Source organism: Lineus longissimus, chromosome 1, assembly GCF_910592395.1.
Source record: "Lineus longissimus chromosome 1, tnLinLong1.2, whole genome shotgun sequence".
Lineage (NCBI taxonomy): Eukaryota > Metazoa > Nemertea > Pilidiophora > Heteronemertea > Lineidae > Lineus > Lineus longissimus.
The window spans coordinates 10,204,558-10,231,184 of NC_088308.1; the positions used below are offsets into that span (position 1 = coordinate 10,204,558).

Genomic DNA, 26,627 nt, shown 5'->3' on the forward strand with positions numbered 1-26,627 from the left:
TGGCAATACTGTAGCCTTAGAATTATAGGAGACAAAGTCACAACCTCAACATTTGGCAATACTGCAGCCTTAGGATTATGGAAGATAAAGTCACAAGGTCAACATTTGGCAATACTGCAGCCTTAGGATTATGGAAGATAAAGTCACAAAGTCAATATTTGGCTATACTACATACAGCCTTAGAATTATTGCAGACAAAGTCACAACGTCAATATTTGGCAAGCATTAGAAGTTTAGACGACACAGTGACAACCTCAACATTTGGCGATATTATATCCTTATAATTATGAAAACCAAGTCACAACCTCAATACATGTACTGAGCAATACTACAGCCTAATAATTATGGAAGACCAAGTCGCAACCTTAATAGTTGGCAATACTACAACCTTAGAAGTTTAGAAAACACAGTCACAGCTTCAACATGTGGCGATACTTCAGCCTCAGAATTATAGAATACAAAGTCACAACCTCAACATTTGGAAATACTACAGCCTTAGAATTATAGAAGACAAAGTCACAACCTCAACATTTGGCAATACTGCAGCCTTAGAATTATGGTAGACAAATTTACAACCTCAATATTTGGCTATACTACAGCCTTAGAATAATGGTAGACAAATTCACAACCTCAATGTTTGGCTATACCTGAGAATTATTGGTAGCCTCAGAATTATAGAAGACAAAGTCACACCCTCAACATTAGGCAATACTACAGCCTTAGAATTATAGAACACAAAGTCACAACCTCAACATTTGGCAATACTAAAGCCTTAGAATTATAGAAGACAAAGTCACAACCTCAACATTTGGCAATACTGCAGCCTTAGAATTATGGTAGACAAAGTCACAACCTCAACATTAGGCAATACTACAGCCTTAGAATTATAGAAGACAAAGTCACAACCTCAACATTAGGCAATACTATACAGCCTAAGAATTATAGAAGACAAAGTCACAACCTCAACATTAGGCAATACTACAGCCTTAGAATGATAGAAGACAAAGTCACAACCTCAGCATTTGGCAATACAACAGCCTTAGAATTATAGAAGACAAAGTCACAGCCTCAACATTTGGCAATACTGCAGCCTTAGAATTATAGAAGGCAACGTCACAACCTCAACATTTGGCAATACTGCAGCCTTAGAATTACGGTAGACAAATTCACAACCTCAATATTTGGTTATACTACAGCCTTAGAATTATAGAAGATAAAGTCACAACCTCAACATTTGGCAATACCTCAGCCTTAGAATTATAGAAGACAAAATCACAACCTCAACATTTGGCAATACTGCAGCCTTAGGATTATAGAAGACAAAGTCACAACCTCAATATTTGGCAATACTACAGCCTTAGAATTATAGAAGACAAAGTCACAACCTCAACATTTGGCAATACTGCAGCCTTAGAATTATGGTAGACAAATTCACAACCTCACCATTTGGCTATACTACAGCCTTAACAATATTATGGAAGGCAAAGTCACATCAACATAGTTTCAAACAACCTGGGTTGGATTTTGACCACAGCCGATTGATCAAAGCTACAGTGTTGCATCCTCGACATACTGAGGATACTGTCATCTTAAGACAAACTCCAGAATCTCTCAAGCGGACAGATATTCTGAATAAACCCTGGATTTCGTCGACTTTTATATCTAGAACAGACAGCACAGGACGAGAAGGACCTCCCTTTTGGGAGCAATTATTAAAATGGATCAGGAAAGGCCTTTGACATTTGGTGTCAAATTATCCTCGTTCTCTCTGGAAAACAATGATGTACCTCTCTGGATATGCTCCACCTCTCTGGATATGCTCCACCTCTCTGGAAATGCTCCACTTCTCCGGAAATCCTGGCTACAATATCAAAAGATGCAGAAATATGTATATACCTAACTGTGCATGGACCAGACAACAGGCAGTAGAGGGCTTCTGTCATATTAGTGTGCCAATCATTTTTGCGTTTACAAAAAAAGCCGCGAAAACTTATGGTTGTGAAAAAGATGATTCAGAAATAGTGGTCAAAACACTGATTTAAAGGTACAACTTTGTTTCAATTTCACTAAACCGCGAAATGATATGAACATAAATATTTCAGTGTTTGCAGTATTCAAAGTTGTCTGGGGTTAGAGATGTTGGTTTTTCCAACCAATTCAAACAAGGAATCTCCACAACGTTCGAGGCCAATAAAAACTCAATAAAGATATTCGTCTATAAATATTTATTGTTAATCATCTGCAATCAATTCTGCTATGGGAAAAGGGAGCCATACATTTATGCCACCAATGCTGAACAGTATCAGAAATTACTGCACAATACCATGCCTTTATCTTTTAAGCATTTGACGACAAACAATTTGCTTAATTGTGCAGTTCTTTCTGTCCCACTCGAAGTAAATCAATCAATCATGCAAGTTTCAATGCACATCTTGCACTCCCCTTCTAAAGCTACTGACACAACGTCACTACGAAAATGTTGAAGTCAAGTAGCGAAATCTTGTTCTTGCATTACAGAATGGTTTTGACGACTTGGTCTCCGATGTTCATTTTGTCTGTCATATCTGATGTCATAGCCTTACATCATAACATTTCAGTCCTGTCATTAGAGAATCTTACCCATGATGGGACTTACAAGACGTACATTGACAGGCGCAATATAATTGAGTAAGAACAAGAAGATTTGTGTCTTAATTGATGCACAGAGGTGTTTATACCTTAGAGTAACCAAGGTTGGTTACTCGAAGGTGTCACCAAGCCTCCATAAAGTCCTTCAATCGAAGCATCTTTCAAATATTTTACTTGTAGAATGCTTCAAGTCTGTCACCCGAAGCATCCTGAAAGTCTTCCGCTTAAAGAAATGCACCCTTCAAGTCTTTTTACTCAAAGCAATGCATCCTTCAGGTCTTTTACTTAAAGAAATGCATTCTCCTAGTCTTTCACTTGAAGCAGCAAATCCTTCAAGTCTTTCACTCAAAGCAATGCTCCTTCAGGTCTTTCACTTGAAGCAATGAATCTTTCAAGTCTTTTACTTGAACTCTTTCACTCGGAGCAATCTTTAAGTCTTCCATAAAAAAGAAATTGCTACTTTTTTCACTGTTTAAAGGGGTACGCCGTTCGTAATACTTGTGGTCCAGTTGAATAGAAATTCATGAATACACAATGCCGTAGTATAGTTAATTGAAATTTAGTACAGTATGTATTTCCGCAATTGGACATTTCAAAATTCAATTACAACTTCAAAATTTTTAATGTACGGCGTAGGCCTTAAACAGAGAGATTGTCAGAAACGTAAAAAGTTCTATAATTTAACTCTTTCAGTGCCCAGGATTTGGGCATTTTGGCATTGTCACTACCCAAAATCTCACAAAAATAATTGAGATACACTCATCAAAATTCTTCAAAACCTTTGTCTTTACCTCCTGTTCAATAAAACAGCAGTAATAAGTAGGGGCATACTAGGATTATGTTCTAAATTTTTTTGAGGGAGTGGTATTTTTGGCCGATTTTCACCATTTTTCACCTAAAATGAGGGGTGGCGAACCCCACCCCACCCTCTCAGTCGAAATAATTATTCAATTTGGACGCCCCAGGCCAGAGAAACCATATGAACCACATTTGAGTAGCTGGGGACATCTGGTGTCGTCTGGAGGAACTAAAATACCTTAATATTTAGGACGTACATGTACGTCCTTGGGCACTGAAAGAGTTAAGTATCTACGCACTTAATACCTAATATACACCTTTCCCATTATACACAGAAATAAATGCACATGCTATCAAGAATATATTATTTTGTTAAATTCATTCTAATAGCGATAGTTTGTTCATGATTTAATAATCTCTCTTTCGCACACTTCCTTCACACATTTTAATAGTCCAAGTATCTTTTGAATGTGACAGACCATGCTGGAATGTTAAACAAAAACATAAAGGTTCCAGATAATTGGAACTACTCCAAATCAATAGTCCCAAGAAATTTAACGTTAGATGGCGTTGGAGCTGGTCTGTGACAGGCATCTTCTATGGTAGACCAAATAGCTCGCAGTTGTACACCACAATAATAGCTCAGTTTGAAATCAATGCGTGGTTTCAACATTACCAGATGCATGGTTATTTCCATTTAAAAAACATTGTTCAATTAATCGAACCTCTGCCGTACGAAGAAGACCTAAGTTGCAACACCTACAACAGCATGATTGGAAAACAAAAGGTTGGTAAATTCAATCAACATTGATTGATGCCTGAAAATGGCTTAAATCAGCTGATTTGATGCATTTGAGAATTAGCCAGCTGAAGAGGAGCAATTGTAGTCGGCACCAGCACAACTCATTCAGCAGGTTTTCCAATAACATCACCTCACGCACAAGTAGGAATTTCAGTTTCAAAAGCAGAAATTCCGAATACTTGGGAATGCTAAAAGTAGTTTTAAAAGACCTTCGATAACTAATTTTCCAGACAGAACTGAAAGTTGAAACTTCCCCAAATGTTGACAATTCCCCCGAAGTGAAATATGCAAAAAGTCATGGTTATGCACTAAAGCCCAGGCAGGCAGAAGCAAGTGATGAGTTATACTGTTGCCCTGCAATCTACTGGGAGAAAAAGAACACATTATATCCTTCAACCCTTCAGCCCTCCCACGACCATGGACGCCTGCAGCTTTTCCCTTCAAACGCCTGTGGATGTCTGCGATTTAGGGGTGACATCTGACGTCACAGTGCTGAATCTAAACATTGTTCTACTTGAGCTGATCTTCGGAGTCGAACTTCTTTTCAGTCATTGAGTTATCCGGTTACTGACGAATAATACTAAACATTTCATGTTGAAATTGCTCATTTTTAGGCATTTTTCTGAAGGAATAGATGGAAAAACCATTAAAACGATGGAGTACTATTGAAGGGTTAAAGGGGCACTTCCAGACGGGACGAACCATCAAAACGTGATGTCATGTTGTACATTGTAGCTGACGTTAAGGGCTCCATCAAATGGAAAACAAGACCACACCCAAATTGACCTTGGTCTTGATCAGTCCAGATTGATCCTACTCCAGAGACAGTACACTTTTTCTCCCAGATTAGACCAGATCACATTCGTGCATGTTATATACTTGGCAGAAAAATTTGGATCAATCAGAATTGATCCAGATGAGTTTGGTTCAATGTTGCTGTTAAAGAAATACATGTAGCATGCAAGCAATAGTTCCTACAGTATCATGACTCAGAGAAGTAAAGATTCATCAAATTATCAAAACCAACAGACAACATATTTTCAATTGTGGAATGTTAACATTTTCAAATATTTTGAGCCCAATTTTACAAAAATACCCTACTTTTATTTATACAGAGACATTCTAATTTTTGTTGAAGTACAGAGTAGTATCAGACGAAGCAAGGTTGGTAAGTTTAAGTGTCCAGGCCCACTCGCAAGGCATCTGGCTGACCGGAATGTAAGGGAACTTGACCACAATTCCGTTGGGAGACCTCTTCTGCCATTTAATGGGCTGGCCCTTGTAACCAAGCAGGCTGACTGTCGTTGTTGGGGTAGCTGTGGGGACGGCAAGATTTAGGGTGTTGTTCTTGGGCCAGTCAAGGAAGATTGCATAGGCGTTCGAGCTGTTTGAGGATTTCTTCTGAGTGAACCTGGAAATGGAGAAAAAAACATGAAAGACTATTACTTTGATTTAACACTTTAGATTAATACACACTGATAATATAAATTTCAACAATGCTGTTGTGTAGACATACATGCAAACAGATGTACATGTATTATGAATCCCATGTTACAGCTAATTTCAAGCACGTTTTTGGAAGAAACTGTTTTCCCAATGCATGACCAGTAACTGTAGGATCCAAAATCAGCATGACAGGCATGTCAATGCATGACCAAAAATTTCATGGAGGGAAAAACTCGGTCAACTCCATGCAAGATTAATGAAACAGCCAGGGGCCATTGTGCTCACCGTCTAGATATTTGGTGGTTAGGAATTTATCCTGGTTAAGAAACATGCTACATGTATGGTATATAGGTCAAACCAAAGTCTGATATGTGATGTATCCTTGCTAGGAGAACCTACCATAAAAATTTTATCGAAAACAAGTCACTCATAAGAGAGACATCACACTTTTTAGGTTTCCACTTCTGGCCCCTTGGTTGCCAAGTCAAGAATCAGATAGAACCGAAATTCATTGTCAGAGGTCACCTGGCCTGGGGGGGGGGGGGTCGTGTGCACAAAGTTTCAAGCTCATAGCTTTAGCGGTTAAGAAATGTGCCACTGGTTTTGAAACAGGACACAGATGACGACGGACACAGCAGTGTTATATAGGCCAAAAATTTTGGACTTGCCGAAGCAAAGAAAGTCTTTGTGAACCTCCAATAATTTTCTTTTTAACTCTACCAGTAGCCAACCAAGGAAAAATAGCCATGCACTGATACAAAATATGGCTCTTGAAAAAACTGCCAAGCCAGTTTCATTAACTTTGTTGAACAGACTCATCGGGTATAACTGGATGCCTAAAGCACCAGTAAATGCATTAAAAAGTGACACTCTTCCAACCAGCCAGTGCACAGCACAGCGTTGAGATTGCATTGTGAGCCTCATGAATACATTTTTTTTCACAACATTTCTCTTGGATCGATGGTAACAACTGCGGCGACAACGAAATTGACAATAAATAATCATGATAGGCTGCTGCATGACACATTTGCAAGCCTTAATGATCAGACTGTCACAGCTGGACCATCAGTATAAATAATTGTCTTGAAGGACTCGTGATTTTACAACAGTTATGAAAACGGACAGCAAACCTATAGTATACAAATAGCTCCAAAGCCCAGGTTAAGTCAGGTTAAAAGTTCAAACTCCCTGTACTTCTGGCCCACAGCCTGTGCTGCCAAATTTAACCCCATTTGATTGTTGTTCACAGCCCCAGTTCTTCTTCTACTTTTTTTGCATTCTCAATCTATTCAGACGGACAGTCCAGTTCATTCTCTAGTACATGTAGTTATTGATGTCCATTATTAATGAGTTGCATAGCACCCAAGTCATTCACAAAACCGGCAAGATGTTACCGTCTCCAGCATGCCATTTTCCCATAGCTGGGGATTGGAATAGTGAGAGTCAGGGTATTTCTACAAAAAGATGGGCCTGCACACTGCACCATCAGTGTTCCAGTCAACTCCAAACAGGCAAGATGCATCCACCCCTGGCGTGTCATTCGTCCACAGCTGGGAATTGAATTGGTGAGATCCATACACAGGACTTGGGCCTGCACACTCCCACCTTAAAGGTTTCCCTCTACTCCAAGATTTTCTATCTGAGTTTCCCCCTCCAAGACTGAATGCCAAACGAGGCAACGGAGGCCAGCCTCTCCCATGTCCCAGTTTACCCTGACTGGGTGAGACCTCGTCTCTGAGAAAGTGCACTGCCTGCTATTTCATAATAACAGTACGTGCAAGTCGAAATCAAAACCCTGTGACAAACATTACGACAGACACCAGACCTAGTCATCTCGCCTTATAACAAGAGTATTTCATTTGGTTAACTGATAATAACTGATCTTGATGGCCTAGTGGTTAATGCGTCTGCCCACTGAACGGAAGTCCAAAGGACAGTGGCCAGAAATGAAGTGATGGAAACTCACCAGACGCCGGGAGTAAGAGTATCGTTTTGATGGGTCCACGGCTTAGTCCCATATATTGCATCACCATTCACTTTCAGCCAATCACCCATTCCTCTCAGGCGCTCCTCGAAGATCGGCACAATCCTACCATCATGGGTTGGCCCAATGTTCATGAGAAGATTTCCACCACAACTGAAAGTAAAAAACTTCTTGTTCAGGATTTAGGTATCACTACTAATCAGATATTCACTGAGGAAGATAATCAATCCTTAAATGGTGTTTTTATTGGTGTCACTGTCGGGCGAATTGTCTGCCAAACGGTAAAATAATTATTATGTGCCTGACACCCAGAATTTACTGTCGGACATGTTAGGCTTTGTGCCGCACAAAGTCTGGCAGCAACTAACTCACCAGTGGGTGTCAGATCAGTTTTGTGCCAGGCAAATTGTGAACAGAAAGTGTTCTCCAAAATATCTCAGAAGAATAGACATAATCAGTCTGCCAAATTTCTGTGCTGAGTGACCCAATTCATTACTTGTTTACAAATAAATCATCTGCAAAATTTCTTTTGCAGTTTGTAAGAATCTCAAAACTGTGAGTGCATATATCTCAAAATGACATCAATCACAGCAGATAGGGAACTTGAAGATTTTTCTGTTGAAATTTCACAAATGATATAACTGAATTGATCTTAACTGAATCAAAGACATTGACAGAGTTTTTGACAAAACTTGTTCATTGATATATGTGACCTAATATTATACAAGCCTGAAAATAGGTAAGGGAAGCAAGATCATTGAGTGATTGAGCTTACCTCACTGTCTCGACAAGTTCTTTAGTAAGGTCATCCATGGTAAGATAGTCTGATAGCTTAGCATTCCGCCTGTATCCCCAAGACCCACGGTCGATGGTCATACAATTTTCCCACTTGTGTTTTTGAAGCACACCTAAATTCCAAGTAGATAACAATTGTTATTGAAGTAGCACACCTAAATTCAGAAGAAAACATCACAAATGTTACATTAAAGTATGATTCGCAGATGTGTTGTTGGCATCCTTTAGGGCTCTGGCGAAATAAGAAAGGGAGGAATTGGGAAGGGGCAGAATGGAAAGTGGTGAAATTGGAATAGATTGGGGGCAAAATGGGAAGGGGCGAAATGGGAATAGACTATTTTTCCTGCACTGCCATCCATGACGTACCAGGGTTGAACCCATCAGGCCCACTGTAGAATCCACCATGACGTATTTATACTACCCCAGCGATCATTTGTAATAACCGTATCTTTAAAAGTACTGAAATGAGAAAGTGACACGTTTACATACCGGGGTTGTATCTGTCTGAACAAGTATAGTAGCCTCCGTGATGGCACATCACACCCTGACCCCATCTGTCATTTGTCACAACAGTATCTTTCACGGGACTGAAATACGGAAACATACCATTACGATTACATCTTGGTATGCCTACATGTAATTCTATTTCAGTGACTGTAAAGATGGTTTTAAAATTTAAGGTGCAATAGTTCTAAAAGATCTTGTAGTATCACTAGGAGTTCAGGATTTTATGCCATACTGGTAATTGACTGATCAGGATTGTATGCTACTGGTAATTGACTGTTCAGGATTTATGCTGTACTGGTAATTGACTAAACAACAGAAGGAAGGACAGACATCCACTCTGCTATTGCAGTATGACTGACTGAACTGGTGTCTCATGCTTATTGGCTACGAGCCAATAAGTGTGATCAGCCGAATTTGGATTAAAAAAACATCTTCAACTTGCCAATAGCACCACCCTTGGGTTTTCATGATTCTCAATACTCAACTAGGTAATAGCGAATTAAAATAGTCAGAATTTTAAATAGTCATATTCAGAGCAGTCGGAACCCCAGTCTCGCACTAATGTCTGGTCGCCAGTTTGTCCTCCACAGGCTTAGGTAAGTGATGCACCGTTTCAGAGACTCCATGACAATCTGGAGGGATTTTGTCGAGACTGATAATAGTGACAGTCAATGCTTTGAGACAGACCTAAGTCAGTGTAGAGCACTATGTCAAAACAGCGATTAACTTATTCTGGATATCAGCTTCCATACCTTTCATTGTACAACCAAGCCAAGAACTCTGTGCTGTTCCAGTAGGTGTCCGGGGCCCCCCAATCACCATCTGACCAGATCACCTCCGGTTTAAACGCATTCACTATTTCAATGAGCTCGGGCATGCACTTGGTCTGAAAAAATAAATCAGTAAGTCTCACTACCATTAAATTTGAAGTATCCTTTTTAAAACACTGAATGGACACCCTGAAGATTTTGTAATATTTGTTTAAAGGAGAAAAATTATGTTAATTATCTAAACTTTTAGCTTTAAGTACAGATGCCAAATCAACGGTAAACACAAACATTTGTTTTCCTAAGATGTGGCCTTAGAAAACTGACTATTCATGCACATACAACATACAGGACAAAGATAAAAACAGATGATGTAACATTAACAATGTACAATCTCTGGCATAGTTGATTGTTGCTATTCAATTTGACCTCTCTAATCAGGACATCTCTCTATTAAGGACTGCATTTGGCAGTCCATAGGGTGTCCCTCAAAGAGAGGTTCAGCTGCACATGGTCACCTGCAGGACATTAGACAGCGACAGAGATAAACTTTGTGACATGTGTTGTTCTGAACAGCTTTTTCAAGAAGTCAATGGGCACCCTGAACAATCGATTCCCCACATTGCCGAGCATCTTAATATCAGGCCTTCCAGTTTGCCGAGCTTGCCTGTCCTGGGAAAGGAAATATTAATTAAGAAAGTTAGAAAAACTGTGTTTTTGGGTCTCTCAACGAAATATTGTTGCGTTTATCTGGTAATAAGGTTCTTCTCGCATGATTTGCATCAAATAAGACAAAAATGCACTCTGCTGGTTTGTCCTATGGAAAGTGAACAAATTGTGAATTACGCATGGATTCATTTGTGTGTGCACCACAGAGTAACCCGCTGGTTAATTTACCTCCAAATTTAGTGCATATTATGATGACATAATTGTCTATGTTACCAGATGGACAGAGATTACTTCAAAACATTTACCAACGAGTGTCCATTTTGGATGTTTTTCTTTTGAGGCAGCCAATCTCCAAGGCCTCAAGAAGCACTATCCAGGGCAGTCTGCTCGGTATGTGGGAAGGCCTGATAAGATGCTCGGCAATTTGGAGAACTCATTCTCCAGGGTGATGGGAATCAGTAACTTTATATCTTTAGGCAATATCTTGTTTGTAGGTTGCAACAATTTGACTGCTTACCCTCACGAAGTCCTGGGTTTTAAACTTGGCACTCTGGTCAGCCAGGTAAACAGGGTTGAACCACTCAAAGAGGGAATGGTACAAACCAAAATGTATGTCCGTCTTCTTCCGAATAGAAGCCGCCAGGTCACCTGGAATTCGTAAAAATATATTTATAAGAGTGAAACAAGACGCATGACAATTCCATCTACACAAAAAGAATACCTTGCATTAGTGATGACATGATATACTTTCATCATAAACCCCGTGAATTGATCTGGCAGAAAAGACCACGAAACCTCCCAATGCCTCAAAAATCAATTTAAATTCATCCAAATTTATGGACAGTGCACCGGGGCCGGCTTTTAGTCACCACTGCTCTTCATAACTTTGCGTAGTTTATTTGAGAAAAATGTGCGAAAGATGCGTGAAACATTTATCGCATGACCTGGGCGTGCAATATGAAGGTCCAATAAAGAAATCTGTATTGCACAAGAATGCTTGAGATGATTTGTCGTCCAATCCGTGCTCTGTTGGTTGAAAAACCATCCGCTTTGGCGTAATTTTTACTGTTGTCCTTTTTAGCTCACCTCTTAGCAGAGGTGAGCTTATCCCATACCGTGGCGTCCGTCGTCCGTCGTCGTCGTCGTCGTCGTCGTCCGTCGTCCGTTAGCAGGGCACGTTTCGTAACTGTTAGAGCTATTGAGTTGAAACTTGGTACACATGTACCCTTATGTAATGACACCTTGGAGACCAAGTTTCGGTCCGATTCGTTTCATTGTTTGGCCACCAGGGGGCCAAACGTTAAAAGTGAAAATATGCAATATCTCCCTTAATAGTTGTCGGGAAATTTTGAAAAAAATATGGTAGGTACTTCTAGCAAAGGTGCATCATATATCCTCCGGGTTTTTGATTTGACCTTCTTTTCAAGGTCACAGAGGTCAAATGGTGTAAATTGGCCTTTAGGATGTAACGATGGCACGTTTCTAAACTGCAATGACTATTGATACCAAATTTGGTACACATTTACCCCTTAGTCAGGTGATCTCAGGGACCAAAGTTTGGTCCAATATGATTCACCACTTGACCACCAGGGGGCAAAATCCAAAAACCTTAAAAATGTGATTATTCCTTAACTTCTTGCCCGATTGCCACCAATTTGATATCATGGGTACATCTAACCACCATACAGTATATGTCACACAGGTTTTTAATTTGACCTTCTTGTCAAGGTCACAGAGGTCAAATAGCGTAAATTCGCCGTCAGGCCGTAACTATGGCACGTTTCTTAACTGCAATGACTATTGATCACAAATTAAGTACACATGTACCTCTTGGTCAGGTGATCTCAGGTACCGAAGTTTGGTGCGATCTGATTTGCCGTTTGGCCTCCAGGGAGGGGGCCAAATCCTAAATTCTTCAAAATGCCATTATTCCTAGTAATGACTTGCCCGATTGGCACCAATTTTATATCATAGGTACATCTAATTCTAACAACCATTCAATGTGTCACCCGGGTCTTCTTTGATTTGACCTACTTTTCAAGGTCACAGAGGTCGAATGTACTGTAAATTGGCCATTTTGGGGAAATTGTAATTGCTTGGACCTACATCAAACCTAACACTACATGACACAATACCATGCTCTTTATCCATCTTTCCTCCACATGAGGTGAGCACAATGGCCCTGGCCATTTCATTTATTATTACGTTGCAATCCAGCCATGTTGCAAAATCACGAAGACGTCATGAGGTCATGACGTCGTCAACTCAAACGTTACATCTTCCACGACGGATTCATGTCATGATGAATTCTGGTCAAAAATTCCAAACTTGCCTCTTTATCTTCATTTTCTGGGTATTTCTGGGAAAATTTTTGGAAAACTGCACTCGTGTCTGATCCTCATCTGGACACTTGGATCAGCCACTTGTGCAGTTTTCTTATTGTATAATCCACTTCCTTGATACACATGTATCTGGTCCACTTCAAAAGAAAATGGCACTCAAATGTTTTGGTTTTGGGTTCGATTCATGCTGATCCACTGTCGTTGTGCGTATATCCATCCTTCAGCGCCGATAACACCCCGGATCGGCCGTCAGAAGGCCTGTTACTTTATCGGTAGTCTCCCTGCATTCCCTTCCTTTCCTGCGCGTCCATGTCGCGACAACACTAACATTACACTCACTCGTGGTTGTCGCACGAGACACGCACTGAAAGCCATCATAATTGAAGACCAGGTGTTCAATGAGTGAATGGTTCCAGGGATGCTGACCTGACCCCAATGCACAGTGCATGTTGTATAGAAGAAGGGTAACCTGATCCTGAGGTTGGCACTATCAATTCAGGCCGTTATCAAATTACTTTTTGTCAAGCAAATTGATTGGCCACCCGTTTATGATGTTGCGTACGATGGATTTCCTAGCCCTTTGTGTCGGCGGTGAAAGGAGGAGACTTTAGGACTGATATTCATCGCCGATAAGTCCGCATGGGTTCGATTCGGACTGTCACCAACAAATTACATATACAAAGCAGGTCACCCCTCTGTATATAACGATACTGCAGTGAAATATAGAACAAATCGTAAAATTGGATTATACTAAAAGAAACGACCCCATCCAAGTAGGCATATGCAGTATGCAGCTTGAGGTGACTTGTTCAAGGTGAAACATGCAGACTTTTGGATGAATTTAAATGGATTTTTGGGGCAATTTTTTAGGTTTCGTGACTCTACCCTGGCTGTAGACTGATGGACTTACGACAATGGTATTTGGTACACACTGCCAACCTATCTTATAGTTGGAATAAAACTTTGAGTGACCTCTTAATCTTTCACTTACCCACAAGATCACGATGTGGTCCATTGTCAACCGAGTTCCAGTTCCACGAAACCTTCGATCCCCAGTTGGTGAAGCCCTCATGATGTTTGCTTGTTAGGACTATATATCTGAAATCATGAGGAAAAGCCGTTCATGGTAGAATGATGCAATTTTACTAGGCAGCCCGGAAACACAAGAAGACCACAAAAAATGAGATAATCGCCAAGTCAAATTCAAAACAAAACAATCAAAAATAGCAATATGCGTGAATAATCAATTAACCTTGAACACTTTTTGATCTGGCATATTTTTTTAAAGATATTATCGTTATCATTCATGGTGTGGTCACTCATCTCTTCGAGTGCAAAACTCTCACATGATATTTTTTATGTTTTTCAGTGTCTTCCATTTCATTCTGTCAAAGCAGAGGTCAAATTAATCAAAAAATTTTAACTTGCACAATGTTGTTATGATGAATACTGCCAACCGCCAAAGTTTTGCAGGCAGTTTACTTTCACAGACAACCTCGATTTGCAAAAATCAAAATTGGAAAAATATTTTTTGTTTGAAAAAGGACAGAAACGTTGCAAACAACATGAAATGGTATAAAATTATAAAAATAAATTTTCCGAAATTTTCACGACTCGCAAAATTAAAAGGTGCGAAAATTTGGTGGTCTACAGTAGTAGAAGTCCTAAACTGTACTTACTTAGCTCCAGAAGCAGCAAGTATATCGGCCCACTGGTCTGGATTGTAGAACTCTGCTCTGAACATTGGGGCAAAGTCCGCATAGCTGAAGCCTGGGGGATAGTTCTTCTCCATGAATTCCACTTCAGCCTTACTCTTCACCCCTTTCCAATACCACCAAAACCACTCGCTGCCAAAACTCGGTACGGAGAATACACCCCAGTGAATGAAGATGCCAAATTTGACATCGTCATACCACGCAGGGAGGGGGCGTTTATCGAGTGACTCCCAGTTCGGCTGATAGGGACCTGCAGCTGTTGTGATGTCGATGATAGCAAGGCATGCAACGGCAATGAGACAGAGGGTTGGAAGGAGTCTTGGCATTGTGTCCTAGATCCTTGACAATATACTTGGGGAGTAATTCTCTATTTCAGCAATTCTGAAATGTATGAATTGAAGGCATGTTTGGTTTGACTAAATATTTTCGTAAGTCAAGTTACAAGTACTAAGTTGCTGAAAATTTGGAAGTTTGGGTTTGTCGTCTGATATCAATGTACAGTGCACATATCGAGAGCGAGGCATTCTCTGCAGACAGAGCAGGGTGCACTTCGACTCGAGCGAGAGTGAAAGCATCCAGAGAACAAAAATATTCCAATGAAAAATTCAACCACTGGCCTCCAGCTCCACACTGTATTGGGTAGGCCTAAGGCTTCCATTCCATTTAAAACAAACTCTGCAATGCCTTCCTTTATTCGTTCAATTCAAGTTATTAATTCTGTACTACTTTTTTGGCACACCCTGTGTGGTCGGTAGTGTAAATCCAGCTACCAGTCCAAAGTACAGTAAGAATCTAATGTCACCAATCTAGAAAATGGCAGAGGGCCGTATGGTTTTCTCAGGTATTGAGAAAGATTTGAAATTGAAAAATACTGCAACAGTTATCGGGAAATATTTTATTTACGTACTTTTCCTCTTTGACCCAAAAACGAAGTCACAGGACATAATCACAAGATACCTAATTTTATTCTGTCCGAGCCGTGTGAAGACACCGATCACAACACTGATTGGGCAGAAGGCGAGTAGGTGTTCATCCTGGCACTAGTTCGTTATCAAACTTACTCAAAATGTCGCATTAGAAGCCAATAGAAAGGGGGATGAGAAAATTCAAGCGTGCGATGGTCCTATATGCAACAATAGAGTATACCCCGGCCTCGTCCCTCCTCCCGAGGGGCGCAACGGAGGAAGGAAGGAAGCATGAATAGGAACGAATGTAATGCCTTGGGAATTAACAATGGACGCGAGAGGAGACAAAATCAAGTGAAACAATCGAATAAGCCACTCAAGGTCCCGCGGAGACGCCCAATACAAGGGAAGGCGCAGAGAAAATCAAGTGACTTACCCAACTGCCAAGGTCCTTTGCGAGACAGCAGAAAAAATGCAAGGTGAGGTAATCAAGTGACTTACCCAAAGTTCTTTATAGAGGAAAGCAGATGCAAAGGTGAGACAATACCCCAGGTCCTATGGAAGACAACAGAAACGAGATGAGACCATCATGTGACTTAAGGTCCTATAGGAGACAATAGACGAAGGTGAGAACCCACTTTGCCAAGTGTGACATACCGGTCGAAATTCCCACTGACCATACATGTATCCGCATGCCGTCCAACTTCCCGTAATAGCAATAAGTGCATTGGCTGAGGTCCCACACCCAAGTCTACCGTCTGGTGCTGCCACCTAGCCTTCAGCTGTAGTCATCACCATAATGGCGACCGTGAAATTGAAGTTTTTGAAGTTCGTAGAAAATAGTGAATATTTTCGTCGATAAAGACTGAAAAAACAAATTATTGTGGACAGTAGTTAGATACACTTTTAATGTTATAGCCATGGCGACAAATTGTTGCAAAGTGCCTAGAAACTAATCTTTAGGCGTGTTTCAAGTCGCTGGGCTTGGTTGTTTTTGGTTGTGTTGTGTTTTCATGGCTGCCATGTTATATAGGTTGTGTACATGATGTATGCATTATGTGCATTGCATTACAGTAAATATTTGACGCTGCTCATATAGCTAAGTCGGCAGAACTTATGATGGAGGACAAGCACAAGGAGCTGTTGGACGTCCATCGGCCAAAATTTGTCCAGGCCGTTGACGTTGAGAGGTTGTATCCGATTCTGCAAGGAACGGAAGTCCTGAACACCGAGGACATCGCTGTGATCGAACAACAGCCCACTCGAAGTGGAAAAGTTGAGAAACTTCTCGAGATCTTGCCGAAGAAGGGTACGCAAGCATTTCAGACGTTATGTTTGGCATTGGAGACGACGTATCCACACCTTCTAACTGTCATGTTTCTCAGTGGAAGTCAGAAACCTGGTGAGTGTCCATGCAGTTTGTGTCGTTGTGATTTGTAGCAAGGCTTGTTCATTCCACTTTAATCTATTTTGTTCTGCAAATCCAAGCTCTTGTGCCCCAGGCACTCGTGACTCGGCTTTCAAAGAAAGTGTGCTTTTTAAAAATCTGCCAGTTACGACCACACCCTTGTAGCCTTGTTTACAATCAATAGCTGTGAGTCAGCCTTTTACCAGATTCGCCTGTACCACTGGTACACTACCGTACAGTCAGGAAAACAAACCATCTTCGCAATAGGTTTTCACTGTCGAAGATACCAAACTATGCCTCTCGAGCCATTCATTGTCTGGTAGAACACTAAAAGTGTAAAAATATGTAGCCTACATTGCATGGCATGGTTGAAATTGAATTTCACTTCCTATGTGGATGCAAGACCTGTTTGAAATTGACCTATTATAAGCCTATAATATATAATTGGATTGAAGCTAGATATTGAGTCCATGTCAAGCACTGTAAATTAGATTGAATGTCTACAGTCTGGAGACATGGGTATGGTCTAAACTTTGGGATTTGACATTTTCACCGGTGATTCATTTCATCAGACATCGCTGCGATTCTTTTCATGTTAAAAATAGTAGGGGGCATTTTCAGATTTGCAAGGAAGTACAAAGGAAGTATGTACTTTTTCACTGTGATGTGGCAATCGACTCGGTTTTAGGTGCATTGCATGTCATATTGTATGCAGATCATCGCCATGGTTTGTATTTTGATATTGTAATGTACAATGCCAGCCGATATTTCTCTGAAAAACCATGAAAAACTTATGAGGATCGATGATATTTAGATAGAGAAGAAAAGCTGTCAGCTCTATTGTCAAGATTGTTGATTATTGAGCCCAGTGAGTAATTTTACATTCACAACATGACAAACTGTTGCCATCTATAGTGTGTCCATGTACATGTACAGTAGAACCTCTCTATTAAGGACACCATCGGGACTGACAAATGCTGTCCTGATTGGAGAGGTCAAATTGAATGGAAAAAACCAATTTGGGACCAAAACTAGTGTCCTTAATAGAGAGGTTGTCCTTAGAGAGGCGTCTGCTAATGGAGGTTCCACTGTATTATAAGCTTTGTCAATTCCACACGGCTTTTGTAGGCTGTGGGTTTGAAACAAATTTTGCAAATTATTCTCAGTGGTACGTATGAAATTGATCTGTTGTCTGGGACTAATTGTTTTGTGTTGAAAGGTTTCTGATGAAATTATCGGGTTTGTTTATAATAATCTGCAGTAGGCATGACATGCCTACCACTACATGAACTGGTGCTGTTTCTTTGTTCATTTGCTGTTCGGTGTTCTGTGATAAGGATGAAATTGTACACTTCACAGCTTTTACAGCACACTAGCAGCCAGTGCTCCTATGAGTGTGGTCTTGTGACAGTCATGACATGTAGGGGTATCAAGGGCGGTTATTACCACAAAAAAAGGACGAGCAGACGAAAACAAGTACAGACCATAACGAAGACATTATGTAGAAAACGAAGACATGTACTAAAATAAAGACGCTGAAAAGTGAAACGGAGACATTGTATCTTTTAAAACAAGGACATCCATACACCATGCTTAAGACCTACATGACATCGTATCTTTCAAACATGTCAAAATAAGGACATCAACACGACACAAAGACATTAACACAACACAAGGACGTCGACACGACACGGAGACATCATACAATACGAAGACAACAGATGGCGCTCGCGTATCATATTTTTTTGTTATTGCTGTAAGCGACGCAGCATGTGTATGGATGAGTGCGAACAGTCAAGACATGGACGACGAGGATCAGAAACGGAAAATAGGAGCTGTAGTCGGCCTGCTGGAGCAAAGTACTCGGCTCATGGCAGAGTTAATTCGCCCGCAGGCTAGGAACACTACAACCACGACCGCTAGGCCTATGCCGGCTCGCTTACAGCAATAACAAAAATATGGTACGCGAGCGCCATCTGTTGTCTTCGTGTTGTATGATGTCTCCGCGTCGTGTCGACGTCCTTGTGTTGTGTTAATGTCTTTGTGTCGTGTTTATGTCCTTATTTTGACATGTTTGAACGATACGATGTCATGTAGGTCTTCAGCATGGTGTATGGATGTCCTTGTTTTTAAAGATTCAATGTCTTCGTTTCACTTTTCAACATCTTTGTTTTAGTACGTGATGTCTTCGTTTTACTTCATAACGTCTTCGTTATGGTCTGTACTTGTTTTCGTCTGCTCGTCCTTTTTGGCTCACCGTAGGGGAGTCTATGTAATACCGCAGTGTCCGTCGTCCGTCGTCGTCCGTCGCCGTATCCTATTTCAAAAACAGTGGCACATTTCTTAACCGCTGGGGCTATGAACTTGAAACTTTGTACACACCACCCCCTAGGTCAGGTGACCTCTGACACTGAATTTCGGTCCGATCTGATTCTCAACTTGCCCACCAGGGGGCCAAATGTCGATATCTAAAAAGTGTGATATCTCGCTTATAGTGACTTGTTTTCGATGAAACTTTTGTTGTCGGTACTCATAGCAAATATACATCTTATATCATACGGGTTTTTAATTTGACCTGCTTTTCAAGTTCACAGAGGTCATATGGCGTAAATTGGCCGTTAGAGTGTAAACTATGGCACGTTTCTTAACCACTAAAGCTATGAACTTGAAACTTAGTACATATAACCCCCTATATCACATAGCCTCTGGTGCTGAATTTCAGTTTGATCTGATTCTCAACTTTGCCACCAGGGGGCCAAAACTGGATATCTAAAAAGTGTGATATCTCGCTTATAAGTGACTTGTTTTCGATAAAATTTTTATGGCAGGTACTCTTAGGAAGAATACATCACATGTGTTACGGGTTTTCAATTTGATCTACTTTTCAAGGTCACAGAGGTCATATGGCGTAAATTGGCCGTTAGAGTGTAAACTATGGCACGTTTCTTAACCAGTAAAGCTATGAACTTGAAACTTGGTGCATATAACCCCCTACATCAGTCAGATAACCTTTGATGCCGAATTTTGGCCTGATCTGATTCTTTATTCGGCCACCAGGGGGCCATAATGGAAAAAGGAAGAAGTGCAATATCTTGCTTATTTGAGTGAATTGTTTTTCGATAAAATTTTTATGGCAGGGACTTCTAGCAAGGATACACCACATGTCCTACGATTTTTGGATTTGACCTCCTTTTCTAGGTCACAGAGGTCAAATGGCGTAAATTGGCCATTAGAGTGTAACTATGGCACGTTTCTTAACTGCTGAAGCTATGAACTTGAAAGTTGGTACATGTAACCCCCTACATCAGATAATCTCTGACACCGAATTTTGGCCTGATCTGATTCTTGATTTGGCCACCAGGGGGTCAAAACTGAAAAAGTAGGACGTGCAATATCTCGCTTATTAATGACTTTTTTTCCATTTATTTTTTATTGCAGGGACTCTTAGCAATCACACGATATTGATCTTGTTGATGTCATAGACAATTATTGGTTGGATCATAAACTTATATATACTGCCCTGTCTTATTACTTGACATCAATACACATCTAAAAAAAGTCTTCATGCCTGATTGTGTTCACCATATTCACCTCTAAACTAAGCATGATCCTGCCTACTAAAAGATGTATACGGTGAGCACAATGGCCCCTGGCCGTTTCATTTTGTGGTAATAACCGCCCATAGTAGAGGTCCACTTGTCTGGTCCATTTATAATCGAAATAGCAGTTGTGAATATTATAATGATTGTCAAGTCAAGTCGATACAATGTGATATTTCATGAATTTTTTATGCTGGAGTGAACGTTACTGTTACATGATTACGTGTAAGATATGTTCTATTTATGCTTGTTGTTTCTGACAAGAACGTCTCATAATTTGCCGTGATTATCACCTGATAGACTGGACTGATGTACTACATGACATTGTATTAGACTGCCTTGGAAAACAAGAGTGTTTACGTCTGGGGTATGGATAATCAGTCCTATGACTTTGGCCTCCAGGTAGCATGAACATTTGATGATAACAATGAATTGACGTGTAACTACCAGGCACATTTGTTATACACACAAAGTTCGTGCAAACAAGAGATTTTTGTCGCTGGGACCTGCGACGGAATCGCGACCAAGTGACGATTGAGGTGGGATTGTGGTCGCCAATTGATTGAATTGCAATCTTGTTCCGTTACAGGTCGCAGTGACAAAATCGCTTATCTTTTAGTGATCATCATGACATCATTGTGCTTTTATTTGTGGACTCAATGGTAATGGGAAGTTCAGTGGCACAGTGGATTGAGTGAGAATTGTGATTGGAAGGTCGTTCGTTCGAGGCTCGGCCAGTTGCACTCACTTTCCATTTCTTGGGATAACTGGCTCACTGAAGACTTCGACTCCTACTTCCTACATGTAGGTTATTGGCAAAGATCCATGTCATAATAGATGTTTTGAATTGTGATGTTTTTCTCATGTTGCTAGGGAACCATTTTGGATTATTGCTTATGAACACATGAACAACATGCGCATGTGATTGAATGGTTTCGTGAAATTTTGAAATGTTCAGGTGTGGTATATTTTCTGGTGGCATGATGAAGGCACAGTGGAAATAAAATATCTGTCATCACCGCTCAATGACCCCCATCATTCACGCTGCTGATCCAAAACCAAATGATCGATCACCACCCATCGTCGACAATAATCCATCATCTTTTGAAAGTCATAAAATGATCAATGCAATGTTATGATGAGTCACACACCGACTCCTCCTTGGATCACCTGATGAGTCAGTTGTCAAGATCAGTCGTTTTACCACCCTTCATCATGTTCATTTAATGAGCATCTGGTAGCATAGTATTACATGTACATGAACGATACTCGTTTTAGGTACAACATGTACATTTCTTCGTCTGTGTTTATTCTTGCCCCAGGATCATTCTTCAAGGCGTATGACACCATCAGGACTGATCGATTTCTTGGTGTGATTTTAGGGTAGGCAACAACTGCAGGTGGGTTTATTGTTGGCTTAGTAGAGACTCCTTATCGCTACCTGGCCGAGTTCAACTCTAGCTAATGTCCAATTGTTTTTCCTGGCATATGGCATCACATACAAGGAACATCGGTGTTACGTCTCAATTGAAGGATGAAGCAATGTAGAGTTAAGTGTTGCTCGAGGACACTGAGACTACTCTAGTGTACTTGCTTGCTGTCAGGCAGGATTACTGGTAGATGACAGCATATCTGGACCTAGCATTCACTGATTCGGGGGGGGGGGGGCGATTTAGGTAGAACCCCAAACCAGTCCCATCCTTTTGATTAGGACTAGGAGTGCATTTACATCGGTGATTACATATTGTGCACCTGAGTGACTTGAGTTTCTTGTGGTATTTTAAGAGGCCAGCAGAAATAAGTGGTGGCCATCACTTGTTAACATGCCGACTTACCAACAGTGAATGTCAATCCTAAAGTCTCCTCTTTTCACCGCTGACCCAATAGGGCGGGAAGTCCGTCAGACGCACACTCGTAAATGGGTGGCCAATGAAATTGCTGGACACAAAGTAATTGAATGACGGCCTGAATTGATAGTGCCAACCTCCGGATCAGGTTACCCTTCTTCTATACAACATGCACAGTGATTTGTGTCGGGTCCGCATCCTTGGAACCGTTACTCATTGAACACCTGGTCCTCCACTACGATGGCTTTCAGTGCGTGTCTCATGGGACGACCACGAGTGTAATGTTAGTGTTGTCGCGACATGGACTTGTAGAAAAAGAAGGGAATGCATGGAGACTACCAATAATATTGATACAGTAACACTAACAGCCATTCTGACGCCTGATGAGGGGGAATTTATCGGCGGTGACGGATGGATATAAGCACAACTACAGTAGATCGGCATGCTTATTTAAAAACTCATCAAAAAGTTCCTTGCAGGATCCAACAAACTGTTGAAACTAAATGCAGGCTTGGATTCATTGTATTAGAACTTTCTCAGGACCATCAACTGTGGATGGATTATCAGTATCATATAATTCGAATTCCCCAATAAATGTACATTAAATTTTGTACATGTACAATTCTCTGCATTTGAAATTTCTACACTTGGGGGAAAATCTTGGGTAAACAATATATTTGTTTTTTAGCAGCAACTTTTTAGCTCACCTCTTAGCAGAGGTGAGCTTATCCCATACCGTGGCGTCCGTCGTCCGTCGTCGTCGTCGTCGTCGTCGTCGTCGTCGTCGTCCGTCGTCGTCCGTCGTCCGTTAGCAGGGCACGTTTCGTAACTGTTAGAGCTATTGAGTTGAAACTTGGTACACATGTACCCTTATGTAATGACACCTTGGAGACCAAGTTTCGGTCCGATTCGTTTCATGGTTTGGCCACCAGGGGGCCAAACGTTAAAAGTGAAAATATGCAATATCTCCCTTAATAGTAGTCGGGAAATTTTGAAAAAAATATGGTAGGTACTTCTAGCAAAGGTGCATCATATATCCTCCGGGTTTTTGATTTGACCTCCTTTTCAAGGTCACAGAGGTCAAATGGTGTAAATTGGCCGTTAGGATGTAACAATGGCACGTTTCTAAACTGCAATGACTATTGATACCAAATTTGGTACACATTTACCCCTGAGTCAGGTGATCTCAGGGACCGAAGTTTGGTCCAATATGATTCACCACTTGACCACCAGGGGGCAAAATCCAAAAACCTTAAAAATGTGATTATTCCTTAACTTCTTGCCCGATTGCCACCAATTTGATATCATGGGTACATCTAACCACCATACAGTATATGTCACACAGGTTTTTAATTTGACCTTCTTGTCAAGGTCACAGAGGTCAAATGCCGTCAGGCCGTAACTATGGCACGTTTCTTAACTGCAATGACTATTGATCACAAATTAAGTACACATGTACCCCTTGGTCAGGTGATCTCAGGTGATCTCAGGTACCGAAGTTTGGTGCAATCTGATTTGCCGTTTGGCCTCCCGGGAGGGGGCCAAATCCTAAATTCTTCAAAATGCCATTATTCCTAGTAATGACTTGCCCGATTGACACCAATTTTATATCATAGGTACATCTAATTCTAACAACCATTCAATGTGTCACCCGGGTCTTCTTTGATTTGACCTACTTTTCAAGGTCACAGAGGTCGAATGTACTGTAAATTGGCCATTTTGGGGAAATTGTAATTGCTTGGACCTACATCAAACCTAACACTACATGACACAATACCATGCTCTTTATCCATCTTTCCTCCACATGAGGTGAGCACAATGGCCCTGGCCATTTCATTGTCTTCATTTGTTTTGCAGATTCTCTGACCACTTCCATGTCAACTGCTACCTCCATGTCCACATCGATGTCAACCTCTCTGACCTCAGATTCAGAAGAGGATGCCCTGAGGAGCCTCTCGCAGGAAACAGGTCAGTGTGCATTTAAATGAAGTCCATTATCTCTCGGACATTTTGGTTTACCTCTCTTTCAGGAAAATATTTCAAATGTTGATTGTTGTGATGTACAGGTCAGTTTTTCTAAAAAAACGTGACATTTTTCCAAGGACAATAAGAAACTACATATTTTTCTCTCAGGTCTCTCAGCTGGTTTATTATTAAAATTCTGTTGTGTAGAATTCTTTTATTAACAATTTTCAATATTATGTATTAGGCTTCATTCAACTAGTGTTCATTTTAGTTCCGAGCATACATGTAACCTGCAACAAGTCTGACTGGTGCTGCCATCTATAATTATCTATTTGTTCATTTGGGATTGTATTCGTCTGAAGTTGGCTACTCTTCCCCTAATCTTATCCCCACGGCATCCTCAACAAAATCAGTTTTAAAATTCCCAATTCTCAATATAGGGGCTAAATCATGATTTAGTGTTAGAATTCAGCGTTGAAGTCAGAAAGGTCTGTATTTTAAAAATAGATACTGTGTAACCTCCCTAGCAGACGCCTCTCTATTACGGACAATCTTTCTATTGAGGACACTAGTTTTGGTACCAAGTCGGTTGTTTCCATTGAATTTAACCTCTCTAATCAGGACACCTCTTAATTAAGGACAGCACTTGTCAGTCCTATGGGTGTCCTTAATAGAGAGGTCCCACTGTACATGTATAATAAAGAGCTAATAGTGTCATCTTGAACTAATTGTCCGAGGATTGGGAAATATTTTAAAAATTGCATATTGGGAATCTGTGATTGATTAGTTAAAAGAATTGGGAAAAGAAACTTACTTCCAGCAGTCATGTATTAGGTGTTATTCTCAGTTCCTACAGTTAACACAAGGTGGAGTATGTGAAGTCTGTTCTCGCAAAATATCAGTGCCCTGATTATTTGCAAACAAACCGTTGCATTGTCTGCATAACAGAGTCTATACTCCTGTATCAAGCAAGTAAATCAGTTCTCATGTATCAGTAATTTGCCGTGTTTGAAGTGATGGTGAGGGCACATCCTCAACATAAAGTATGTTACTCATTACTGTTTGTTTGATGTAACATCCTACTCACAGCTAACAAGAAAAATCCAAAAGCCCCTTTCAGAAGTGATGAAAAAATGAAAAAAACCTTCTGGAAAATTTTGGTGACATATCGCTTGATGGGTCGGTTCGGGTAAACATCAAAGAAACCATTGTAAGGATTTCTATGAAAGCCCAGAAGGATCATTCAAACTTCAACATTGAAGTGACTTGGAGTTACTTCAAACTTCAATCATTGTTCAGGCAACGCCGTCATGATCAGAAGGTCGTGTGTTGGATTCCCACATACTTTGTGAAGTTATCACCACTAACGCTGGTCGAATGAAAAAGTAAGGTAAGAAATATAAGGGCAGGCCTACTGCAGGTTTGTCAGTCGACCCTATACTAATTTATGACTATCTAAAAATTTACTGAAGTTTGAAGTTTGAAGTGACCTGGAACTTGGAGGAATTATACGTGAAGTATAATTCCTCCAAGCCTGTCAGAGCAACTTCAAACTTCAAACTTCAACGTTGAAGTTTGAAGTTTGAATGATCCTTCTGGGCTTTCGTAGATTTCCTCCGTTTTACCATTATCTCCTTTAGAACATCTTGTTCTGGTTGAGCATCTTGTTTCCATGGTTACTAGTGACCTTCTCTTCCCACGTTCCGTAAACATCTGAGACTGTTAACAATTAAATTTTCATGTCATCGCCAGGATTTTTCAGGTCTAGTTACTTTATGAATGATGCATTATATGAATGAGATAGAGATTGGTCTCATCACATGATACGTGAGGTAAAGATTGGTCACATCCCATGATACCTACTGTGTAGTTTGTACTTAAAAAATGTTTGTGGTGGTAAAATCATGTACATGTATAAAAAAATGTCAACAGTGGACATGGAGGACTTCAGTTGTTTGAAAGGGGCACTCAAGACGTGGTGGTTATGAAGGTTGTGAAGGTTGTGAAACACTGAGAAGTGGCGCCATCATACACCTTGGTGTAAATTTCTGCCATTATCATTTGTGTATGAAATACTGTGTCGGAGCTGGTTTAGAAACACGTATAGATATATAAGGTCTAGGCCTATGTGAAATAGAAACACCTCACCCAGGTGTGTCAACACAGTATAGGTTGCATTTATCTGTGTACATGTACATACGCTCTGTAAGAATCTTATACTCCAAGTACTAAGTAGTGAAGAGGCAAATTAGTTGGCACAATACTCATGGTGACGTATATTTTTACCGTATAGCTAGAAGGAAGAGGGTCTACTTTTGTAGTTATGTCCTCATCAGAGACAGGGTGTGAGCTGGGTCAAAGTAGTAATAAGCCTCAGTTACTGGAAATGTGATAGAAATGTGTCAAATTCTTCTCTTTTTCAAACTTTCCTTCAGCCGCGGAAACAAATT

General features: G+C 40.5%; 2 protein-coding genes across 3 annotated transcripts in view; one reads left to right on the forward strand and one right to left on the reverse strand.

The window, feature by feature from the left end:
- Positions 1–2,210: 2,210 nt before the first annotated feature.
- Positions 2,211–15,409, reverse strand: LOC135488096 (alpha-L-fucosidase-like). Its single transcript, XM_064772537.1, has 9 exons — positions 15,361–15,409; positions 14,418–14,834; positions 13,730–13,836; positions 10,914–11,044; positions 9,713–9,846; positions 8,943–9,040; positions 8,434–8,566; positions 7,641–7,811; positions 2,211–5,639 (listed from the first exon to the last, which is right to left on the reverse strand). The coding sequence occupies exons 2-9, from the start codon at positions 14,777–14,779 to the stop codon at positions 5,351–5,353; spliced, it is 1,425 nt and encodes a 474-aa protein (XP_064628607.1). The 5' UTR covers positions 14,780–14,834; positions 15,361–15,409; the 3' UTR covers positions 2,211–5,350.
- A 753-nt stretch (positions 15,410–16,162) lies between these two features.
- Positions 16,163–26,627, forward strand: part of LOC135488106 (disks large homolog 5-like) — a 67,196-nt gene continuing 56,731 nt past the window's right edge. For both annotated transcript variants that reach the window (XM_064772549.1, XM_064772556.1), the window contains exons 1-2: positions 16,163–16,760; positions 24,070–24,180. In XM_064772549.1, the coding sequence (XP_064628619.1) occupies positions 16,475–16,760; positions 24,070–24,180 (397 nt within the window). In that variant the 5' untranslated portion in view covers positions 16,163–16,474. The remainder of the gene's footprint in view (positions 16,761–24,069; positions 24,181–26,627) is intronic.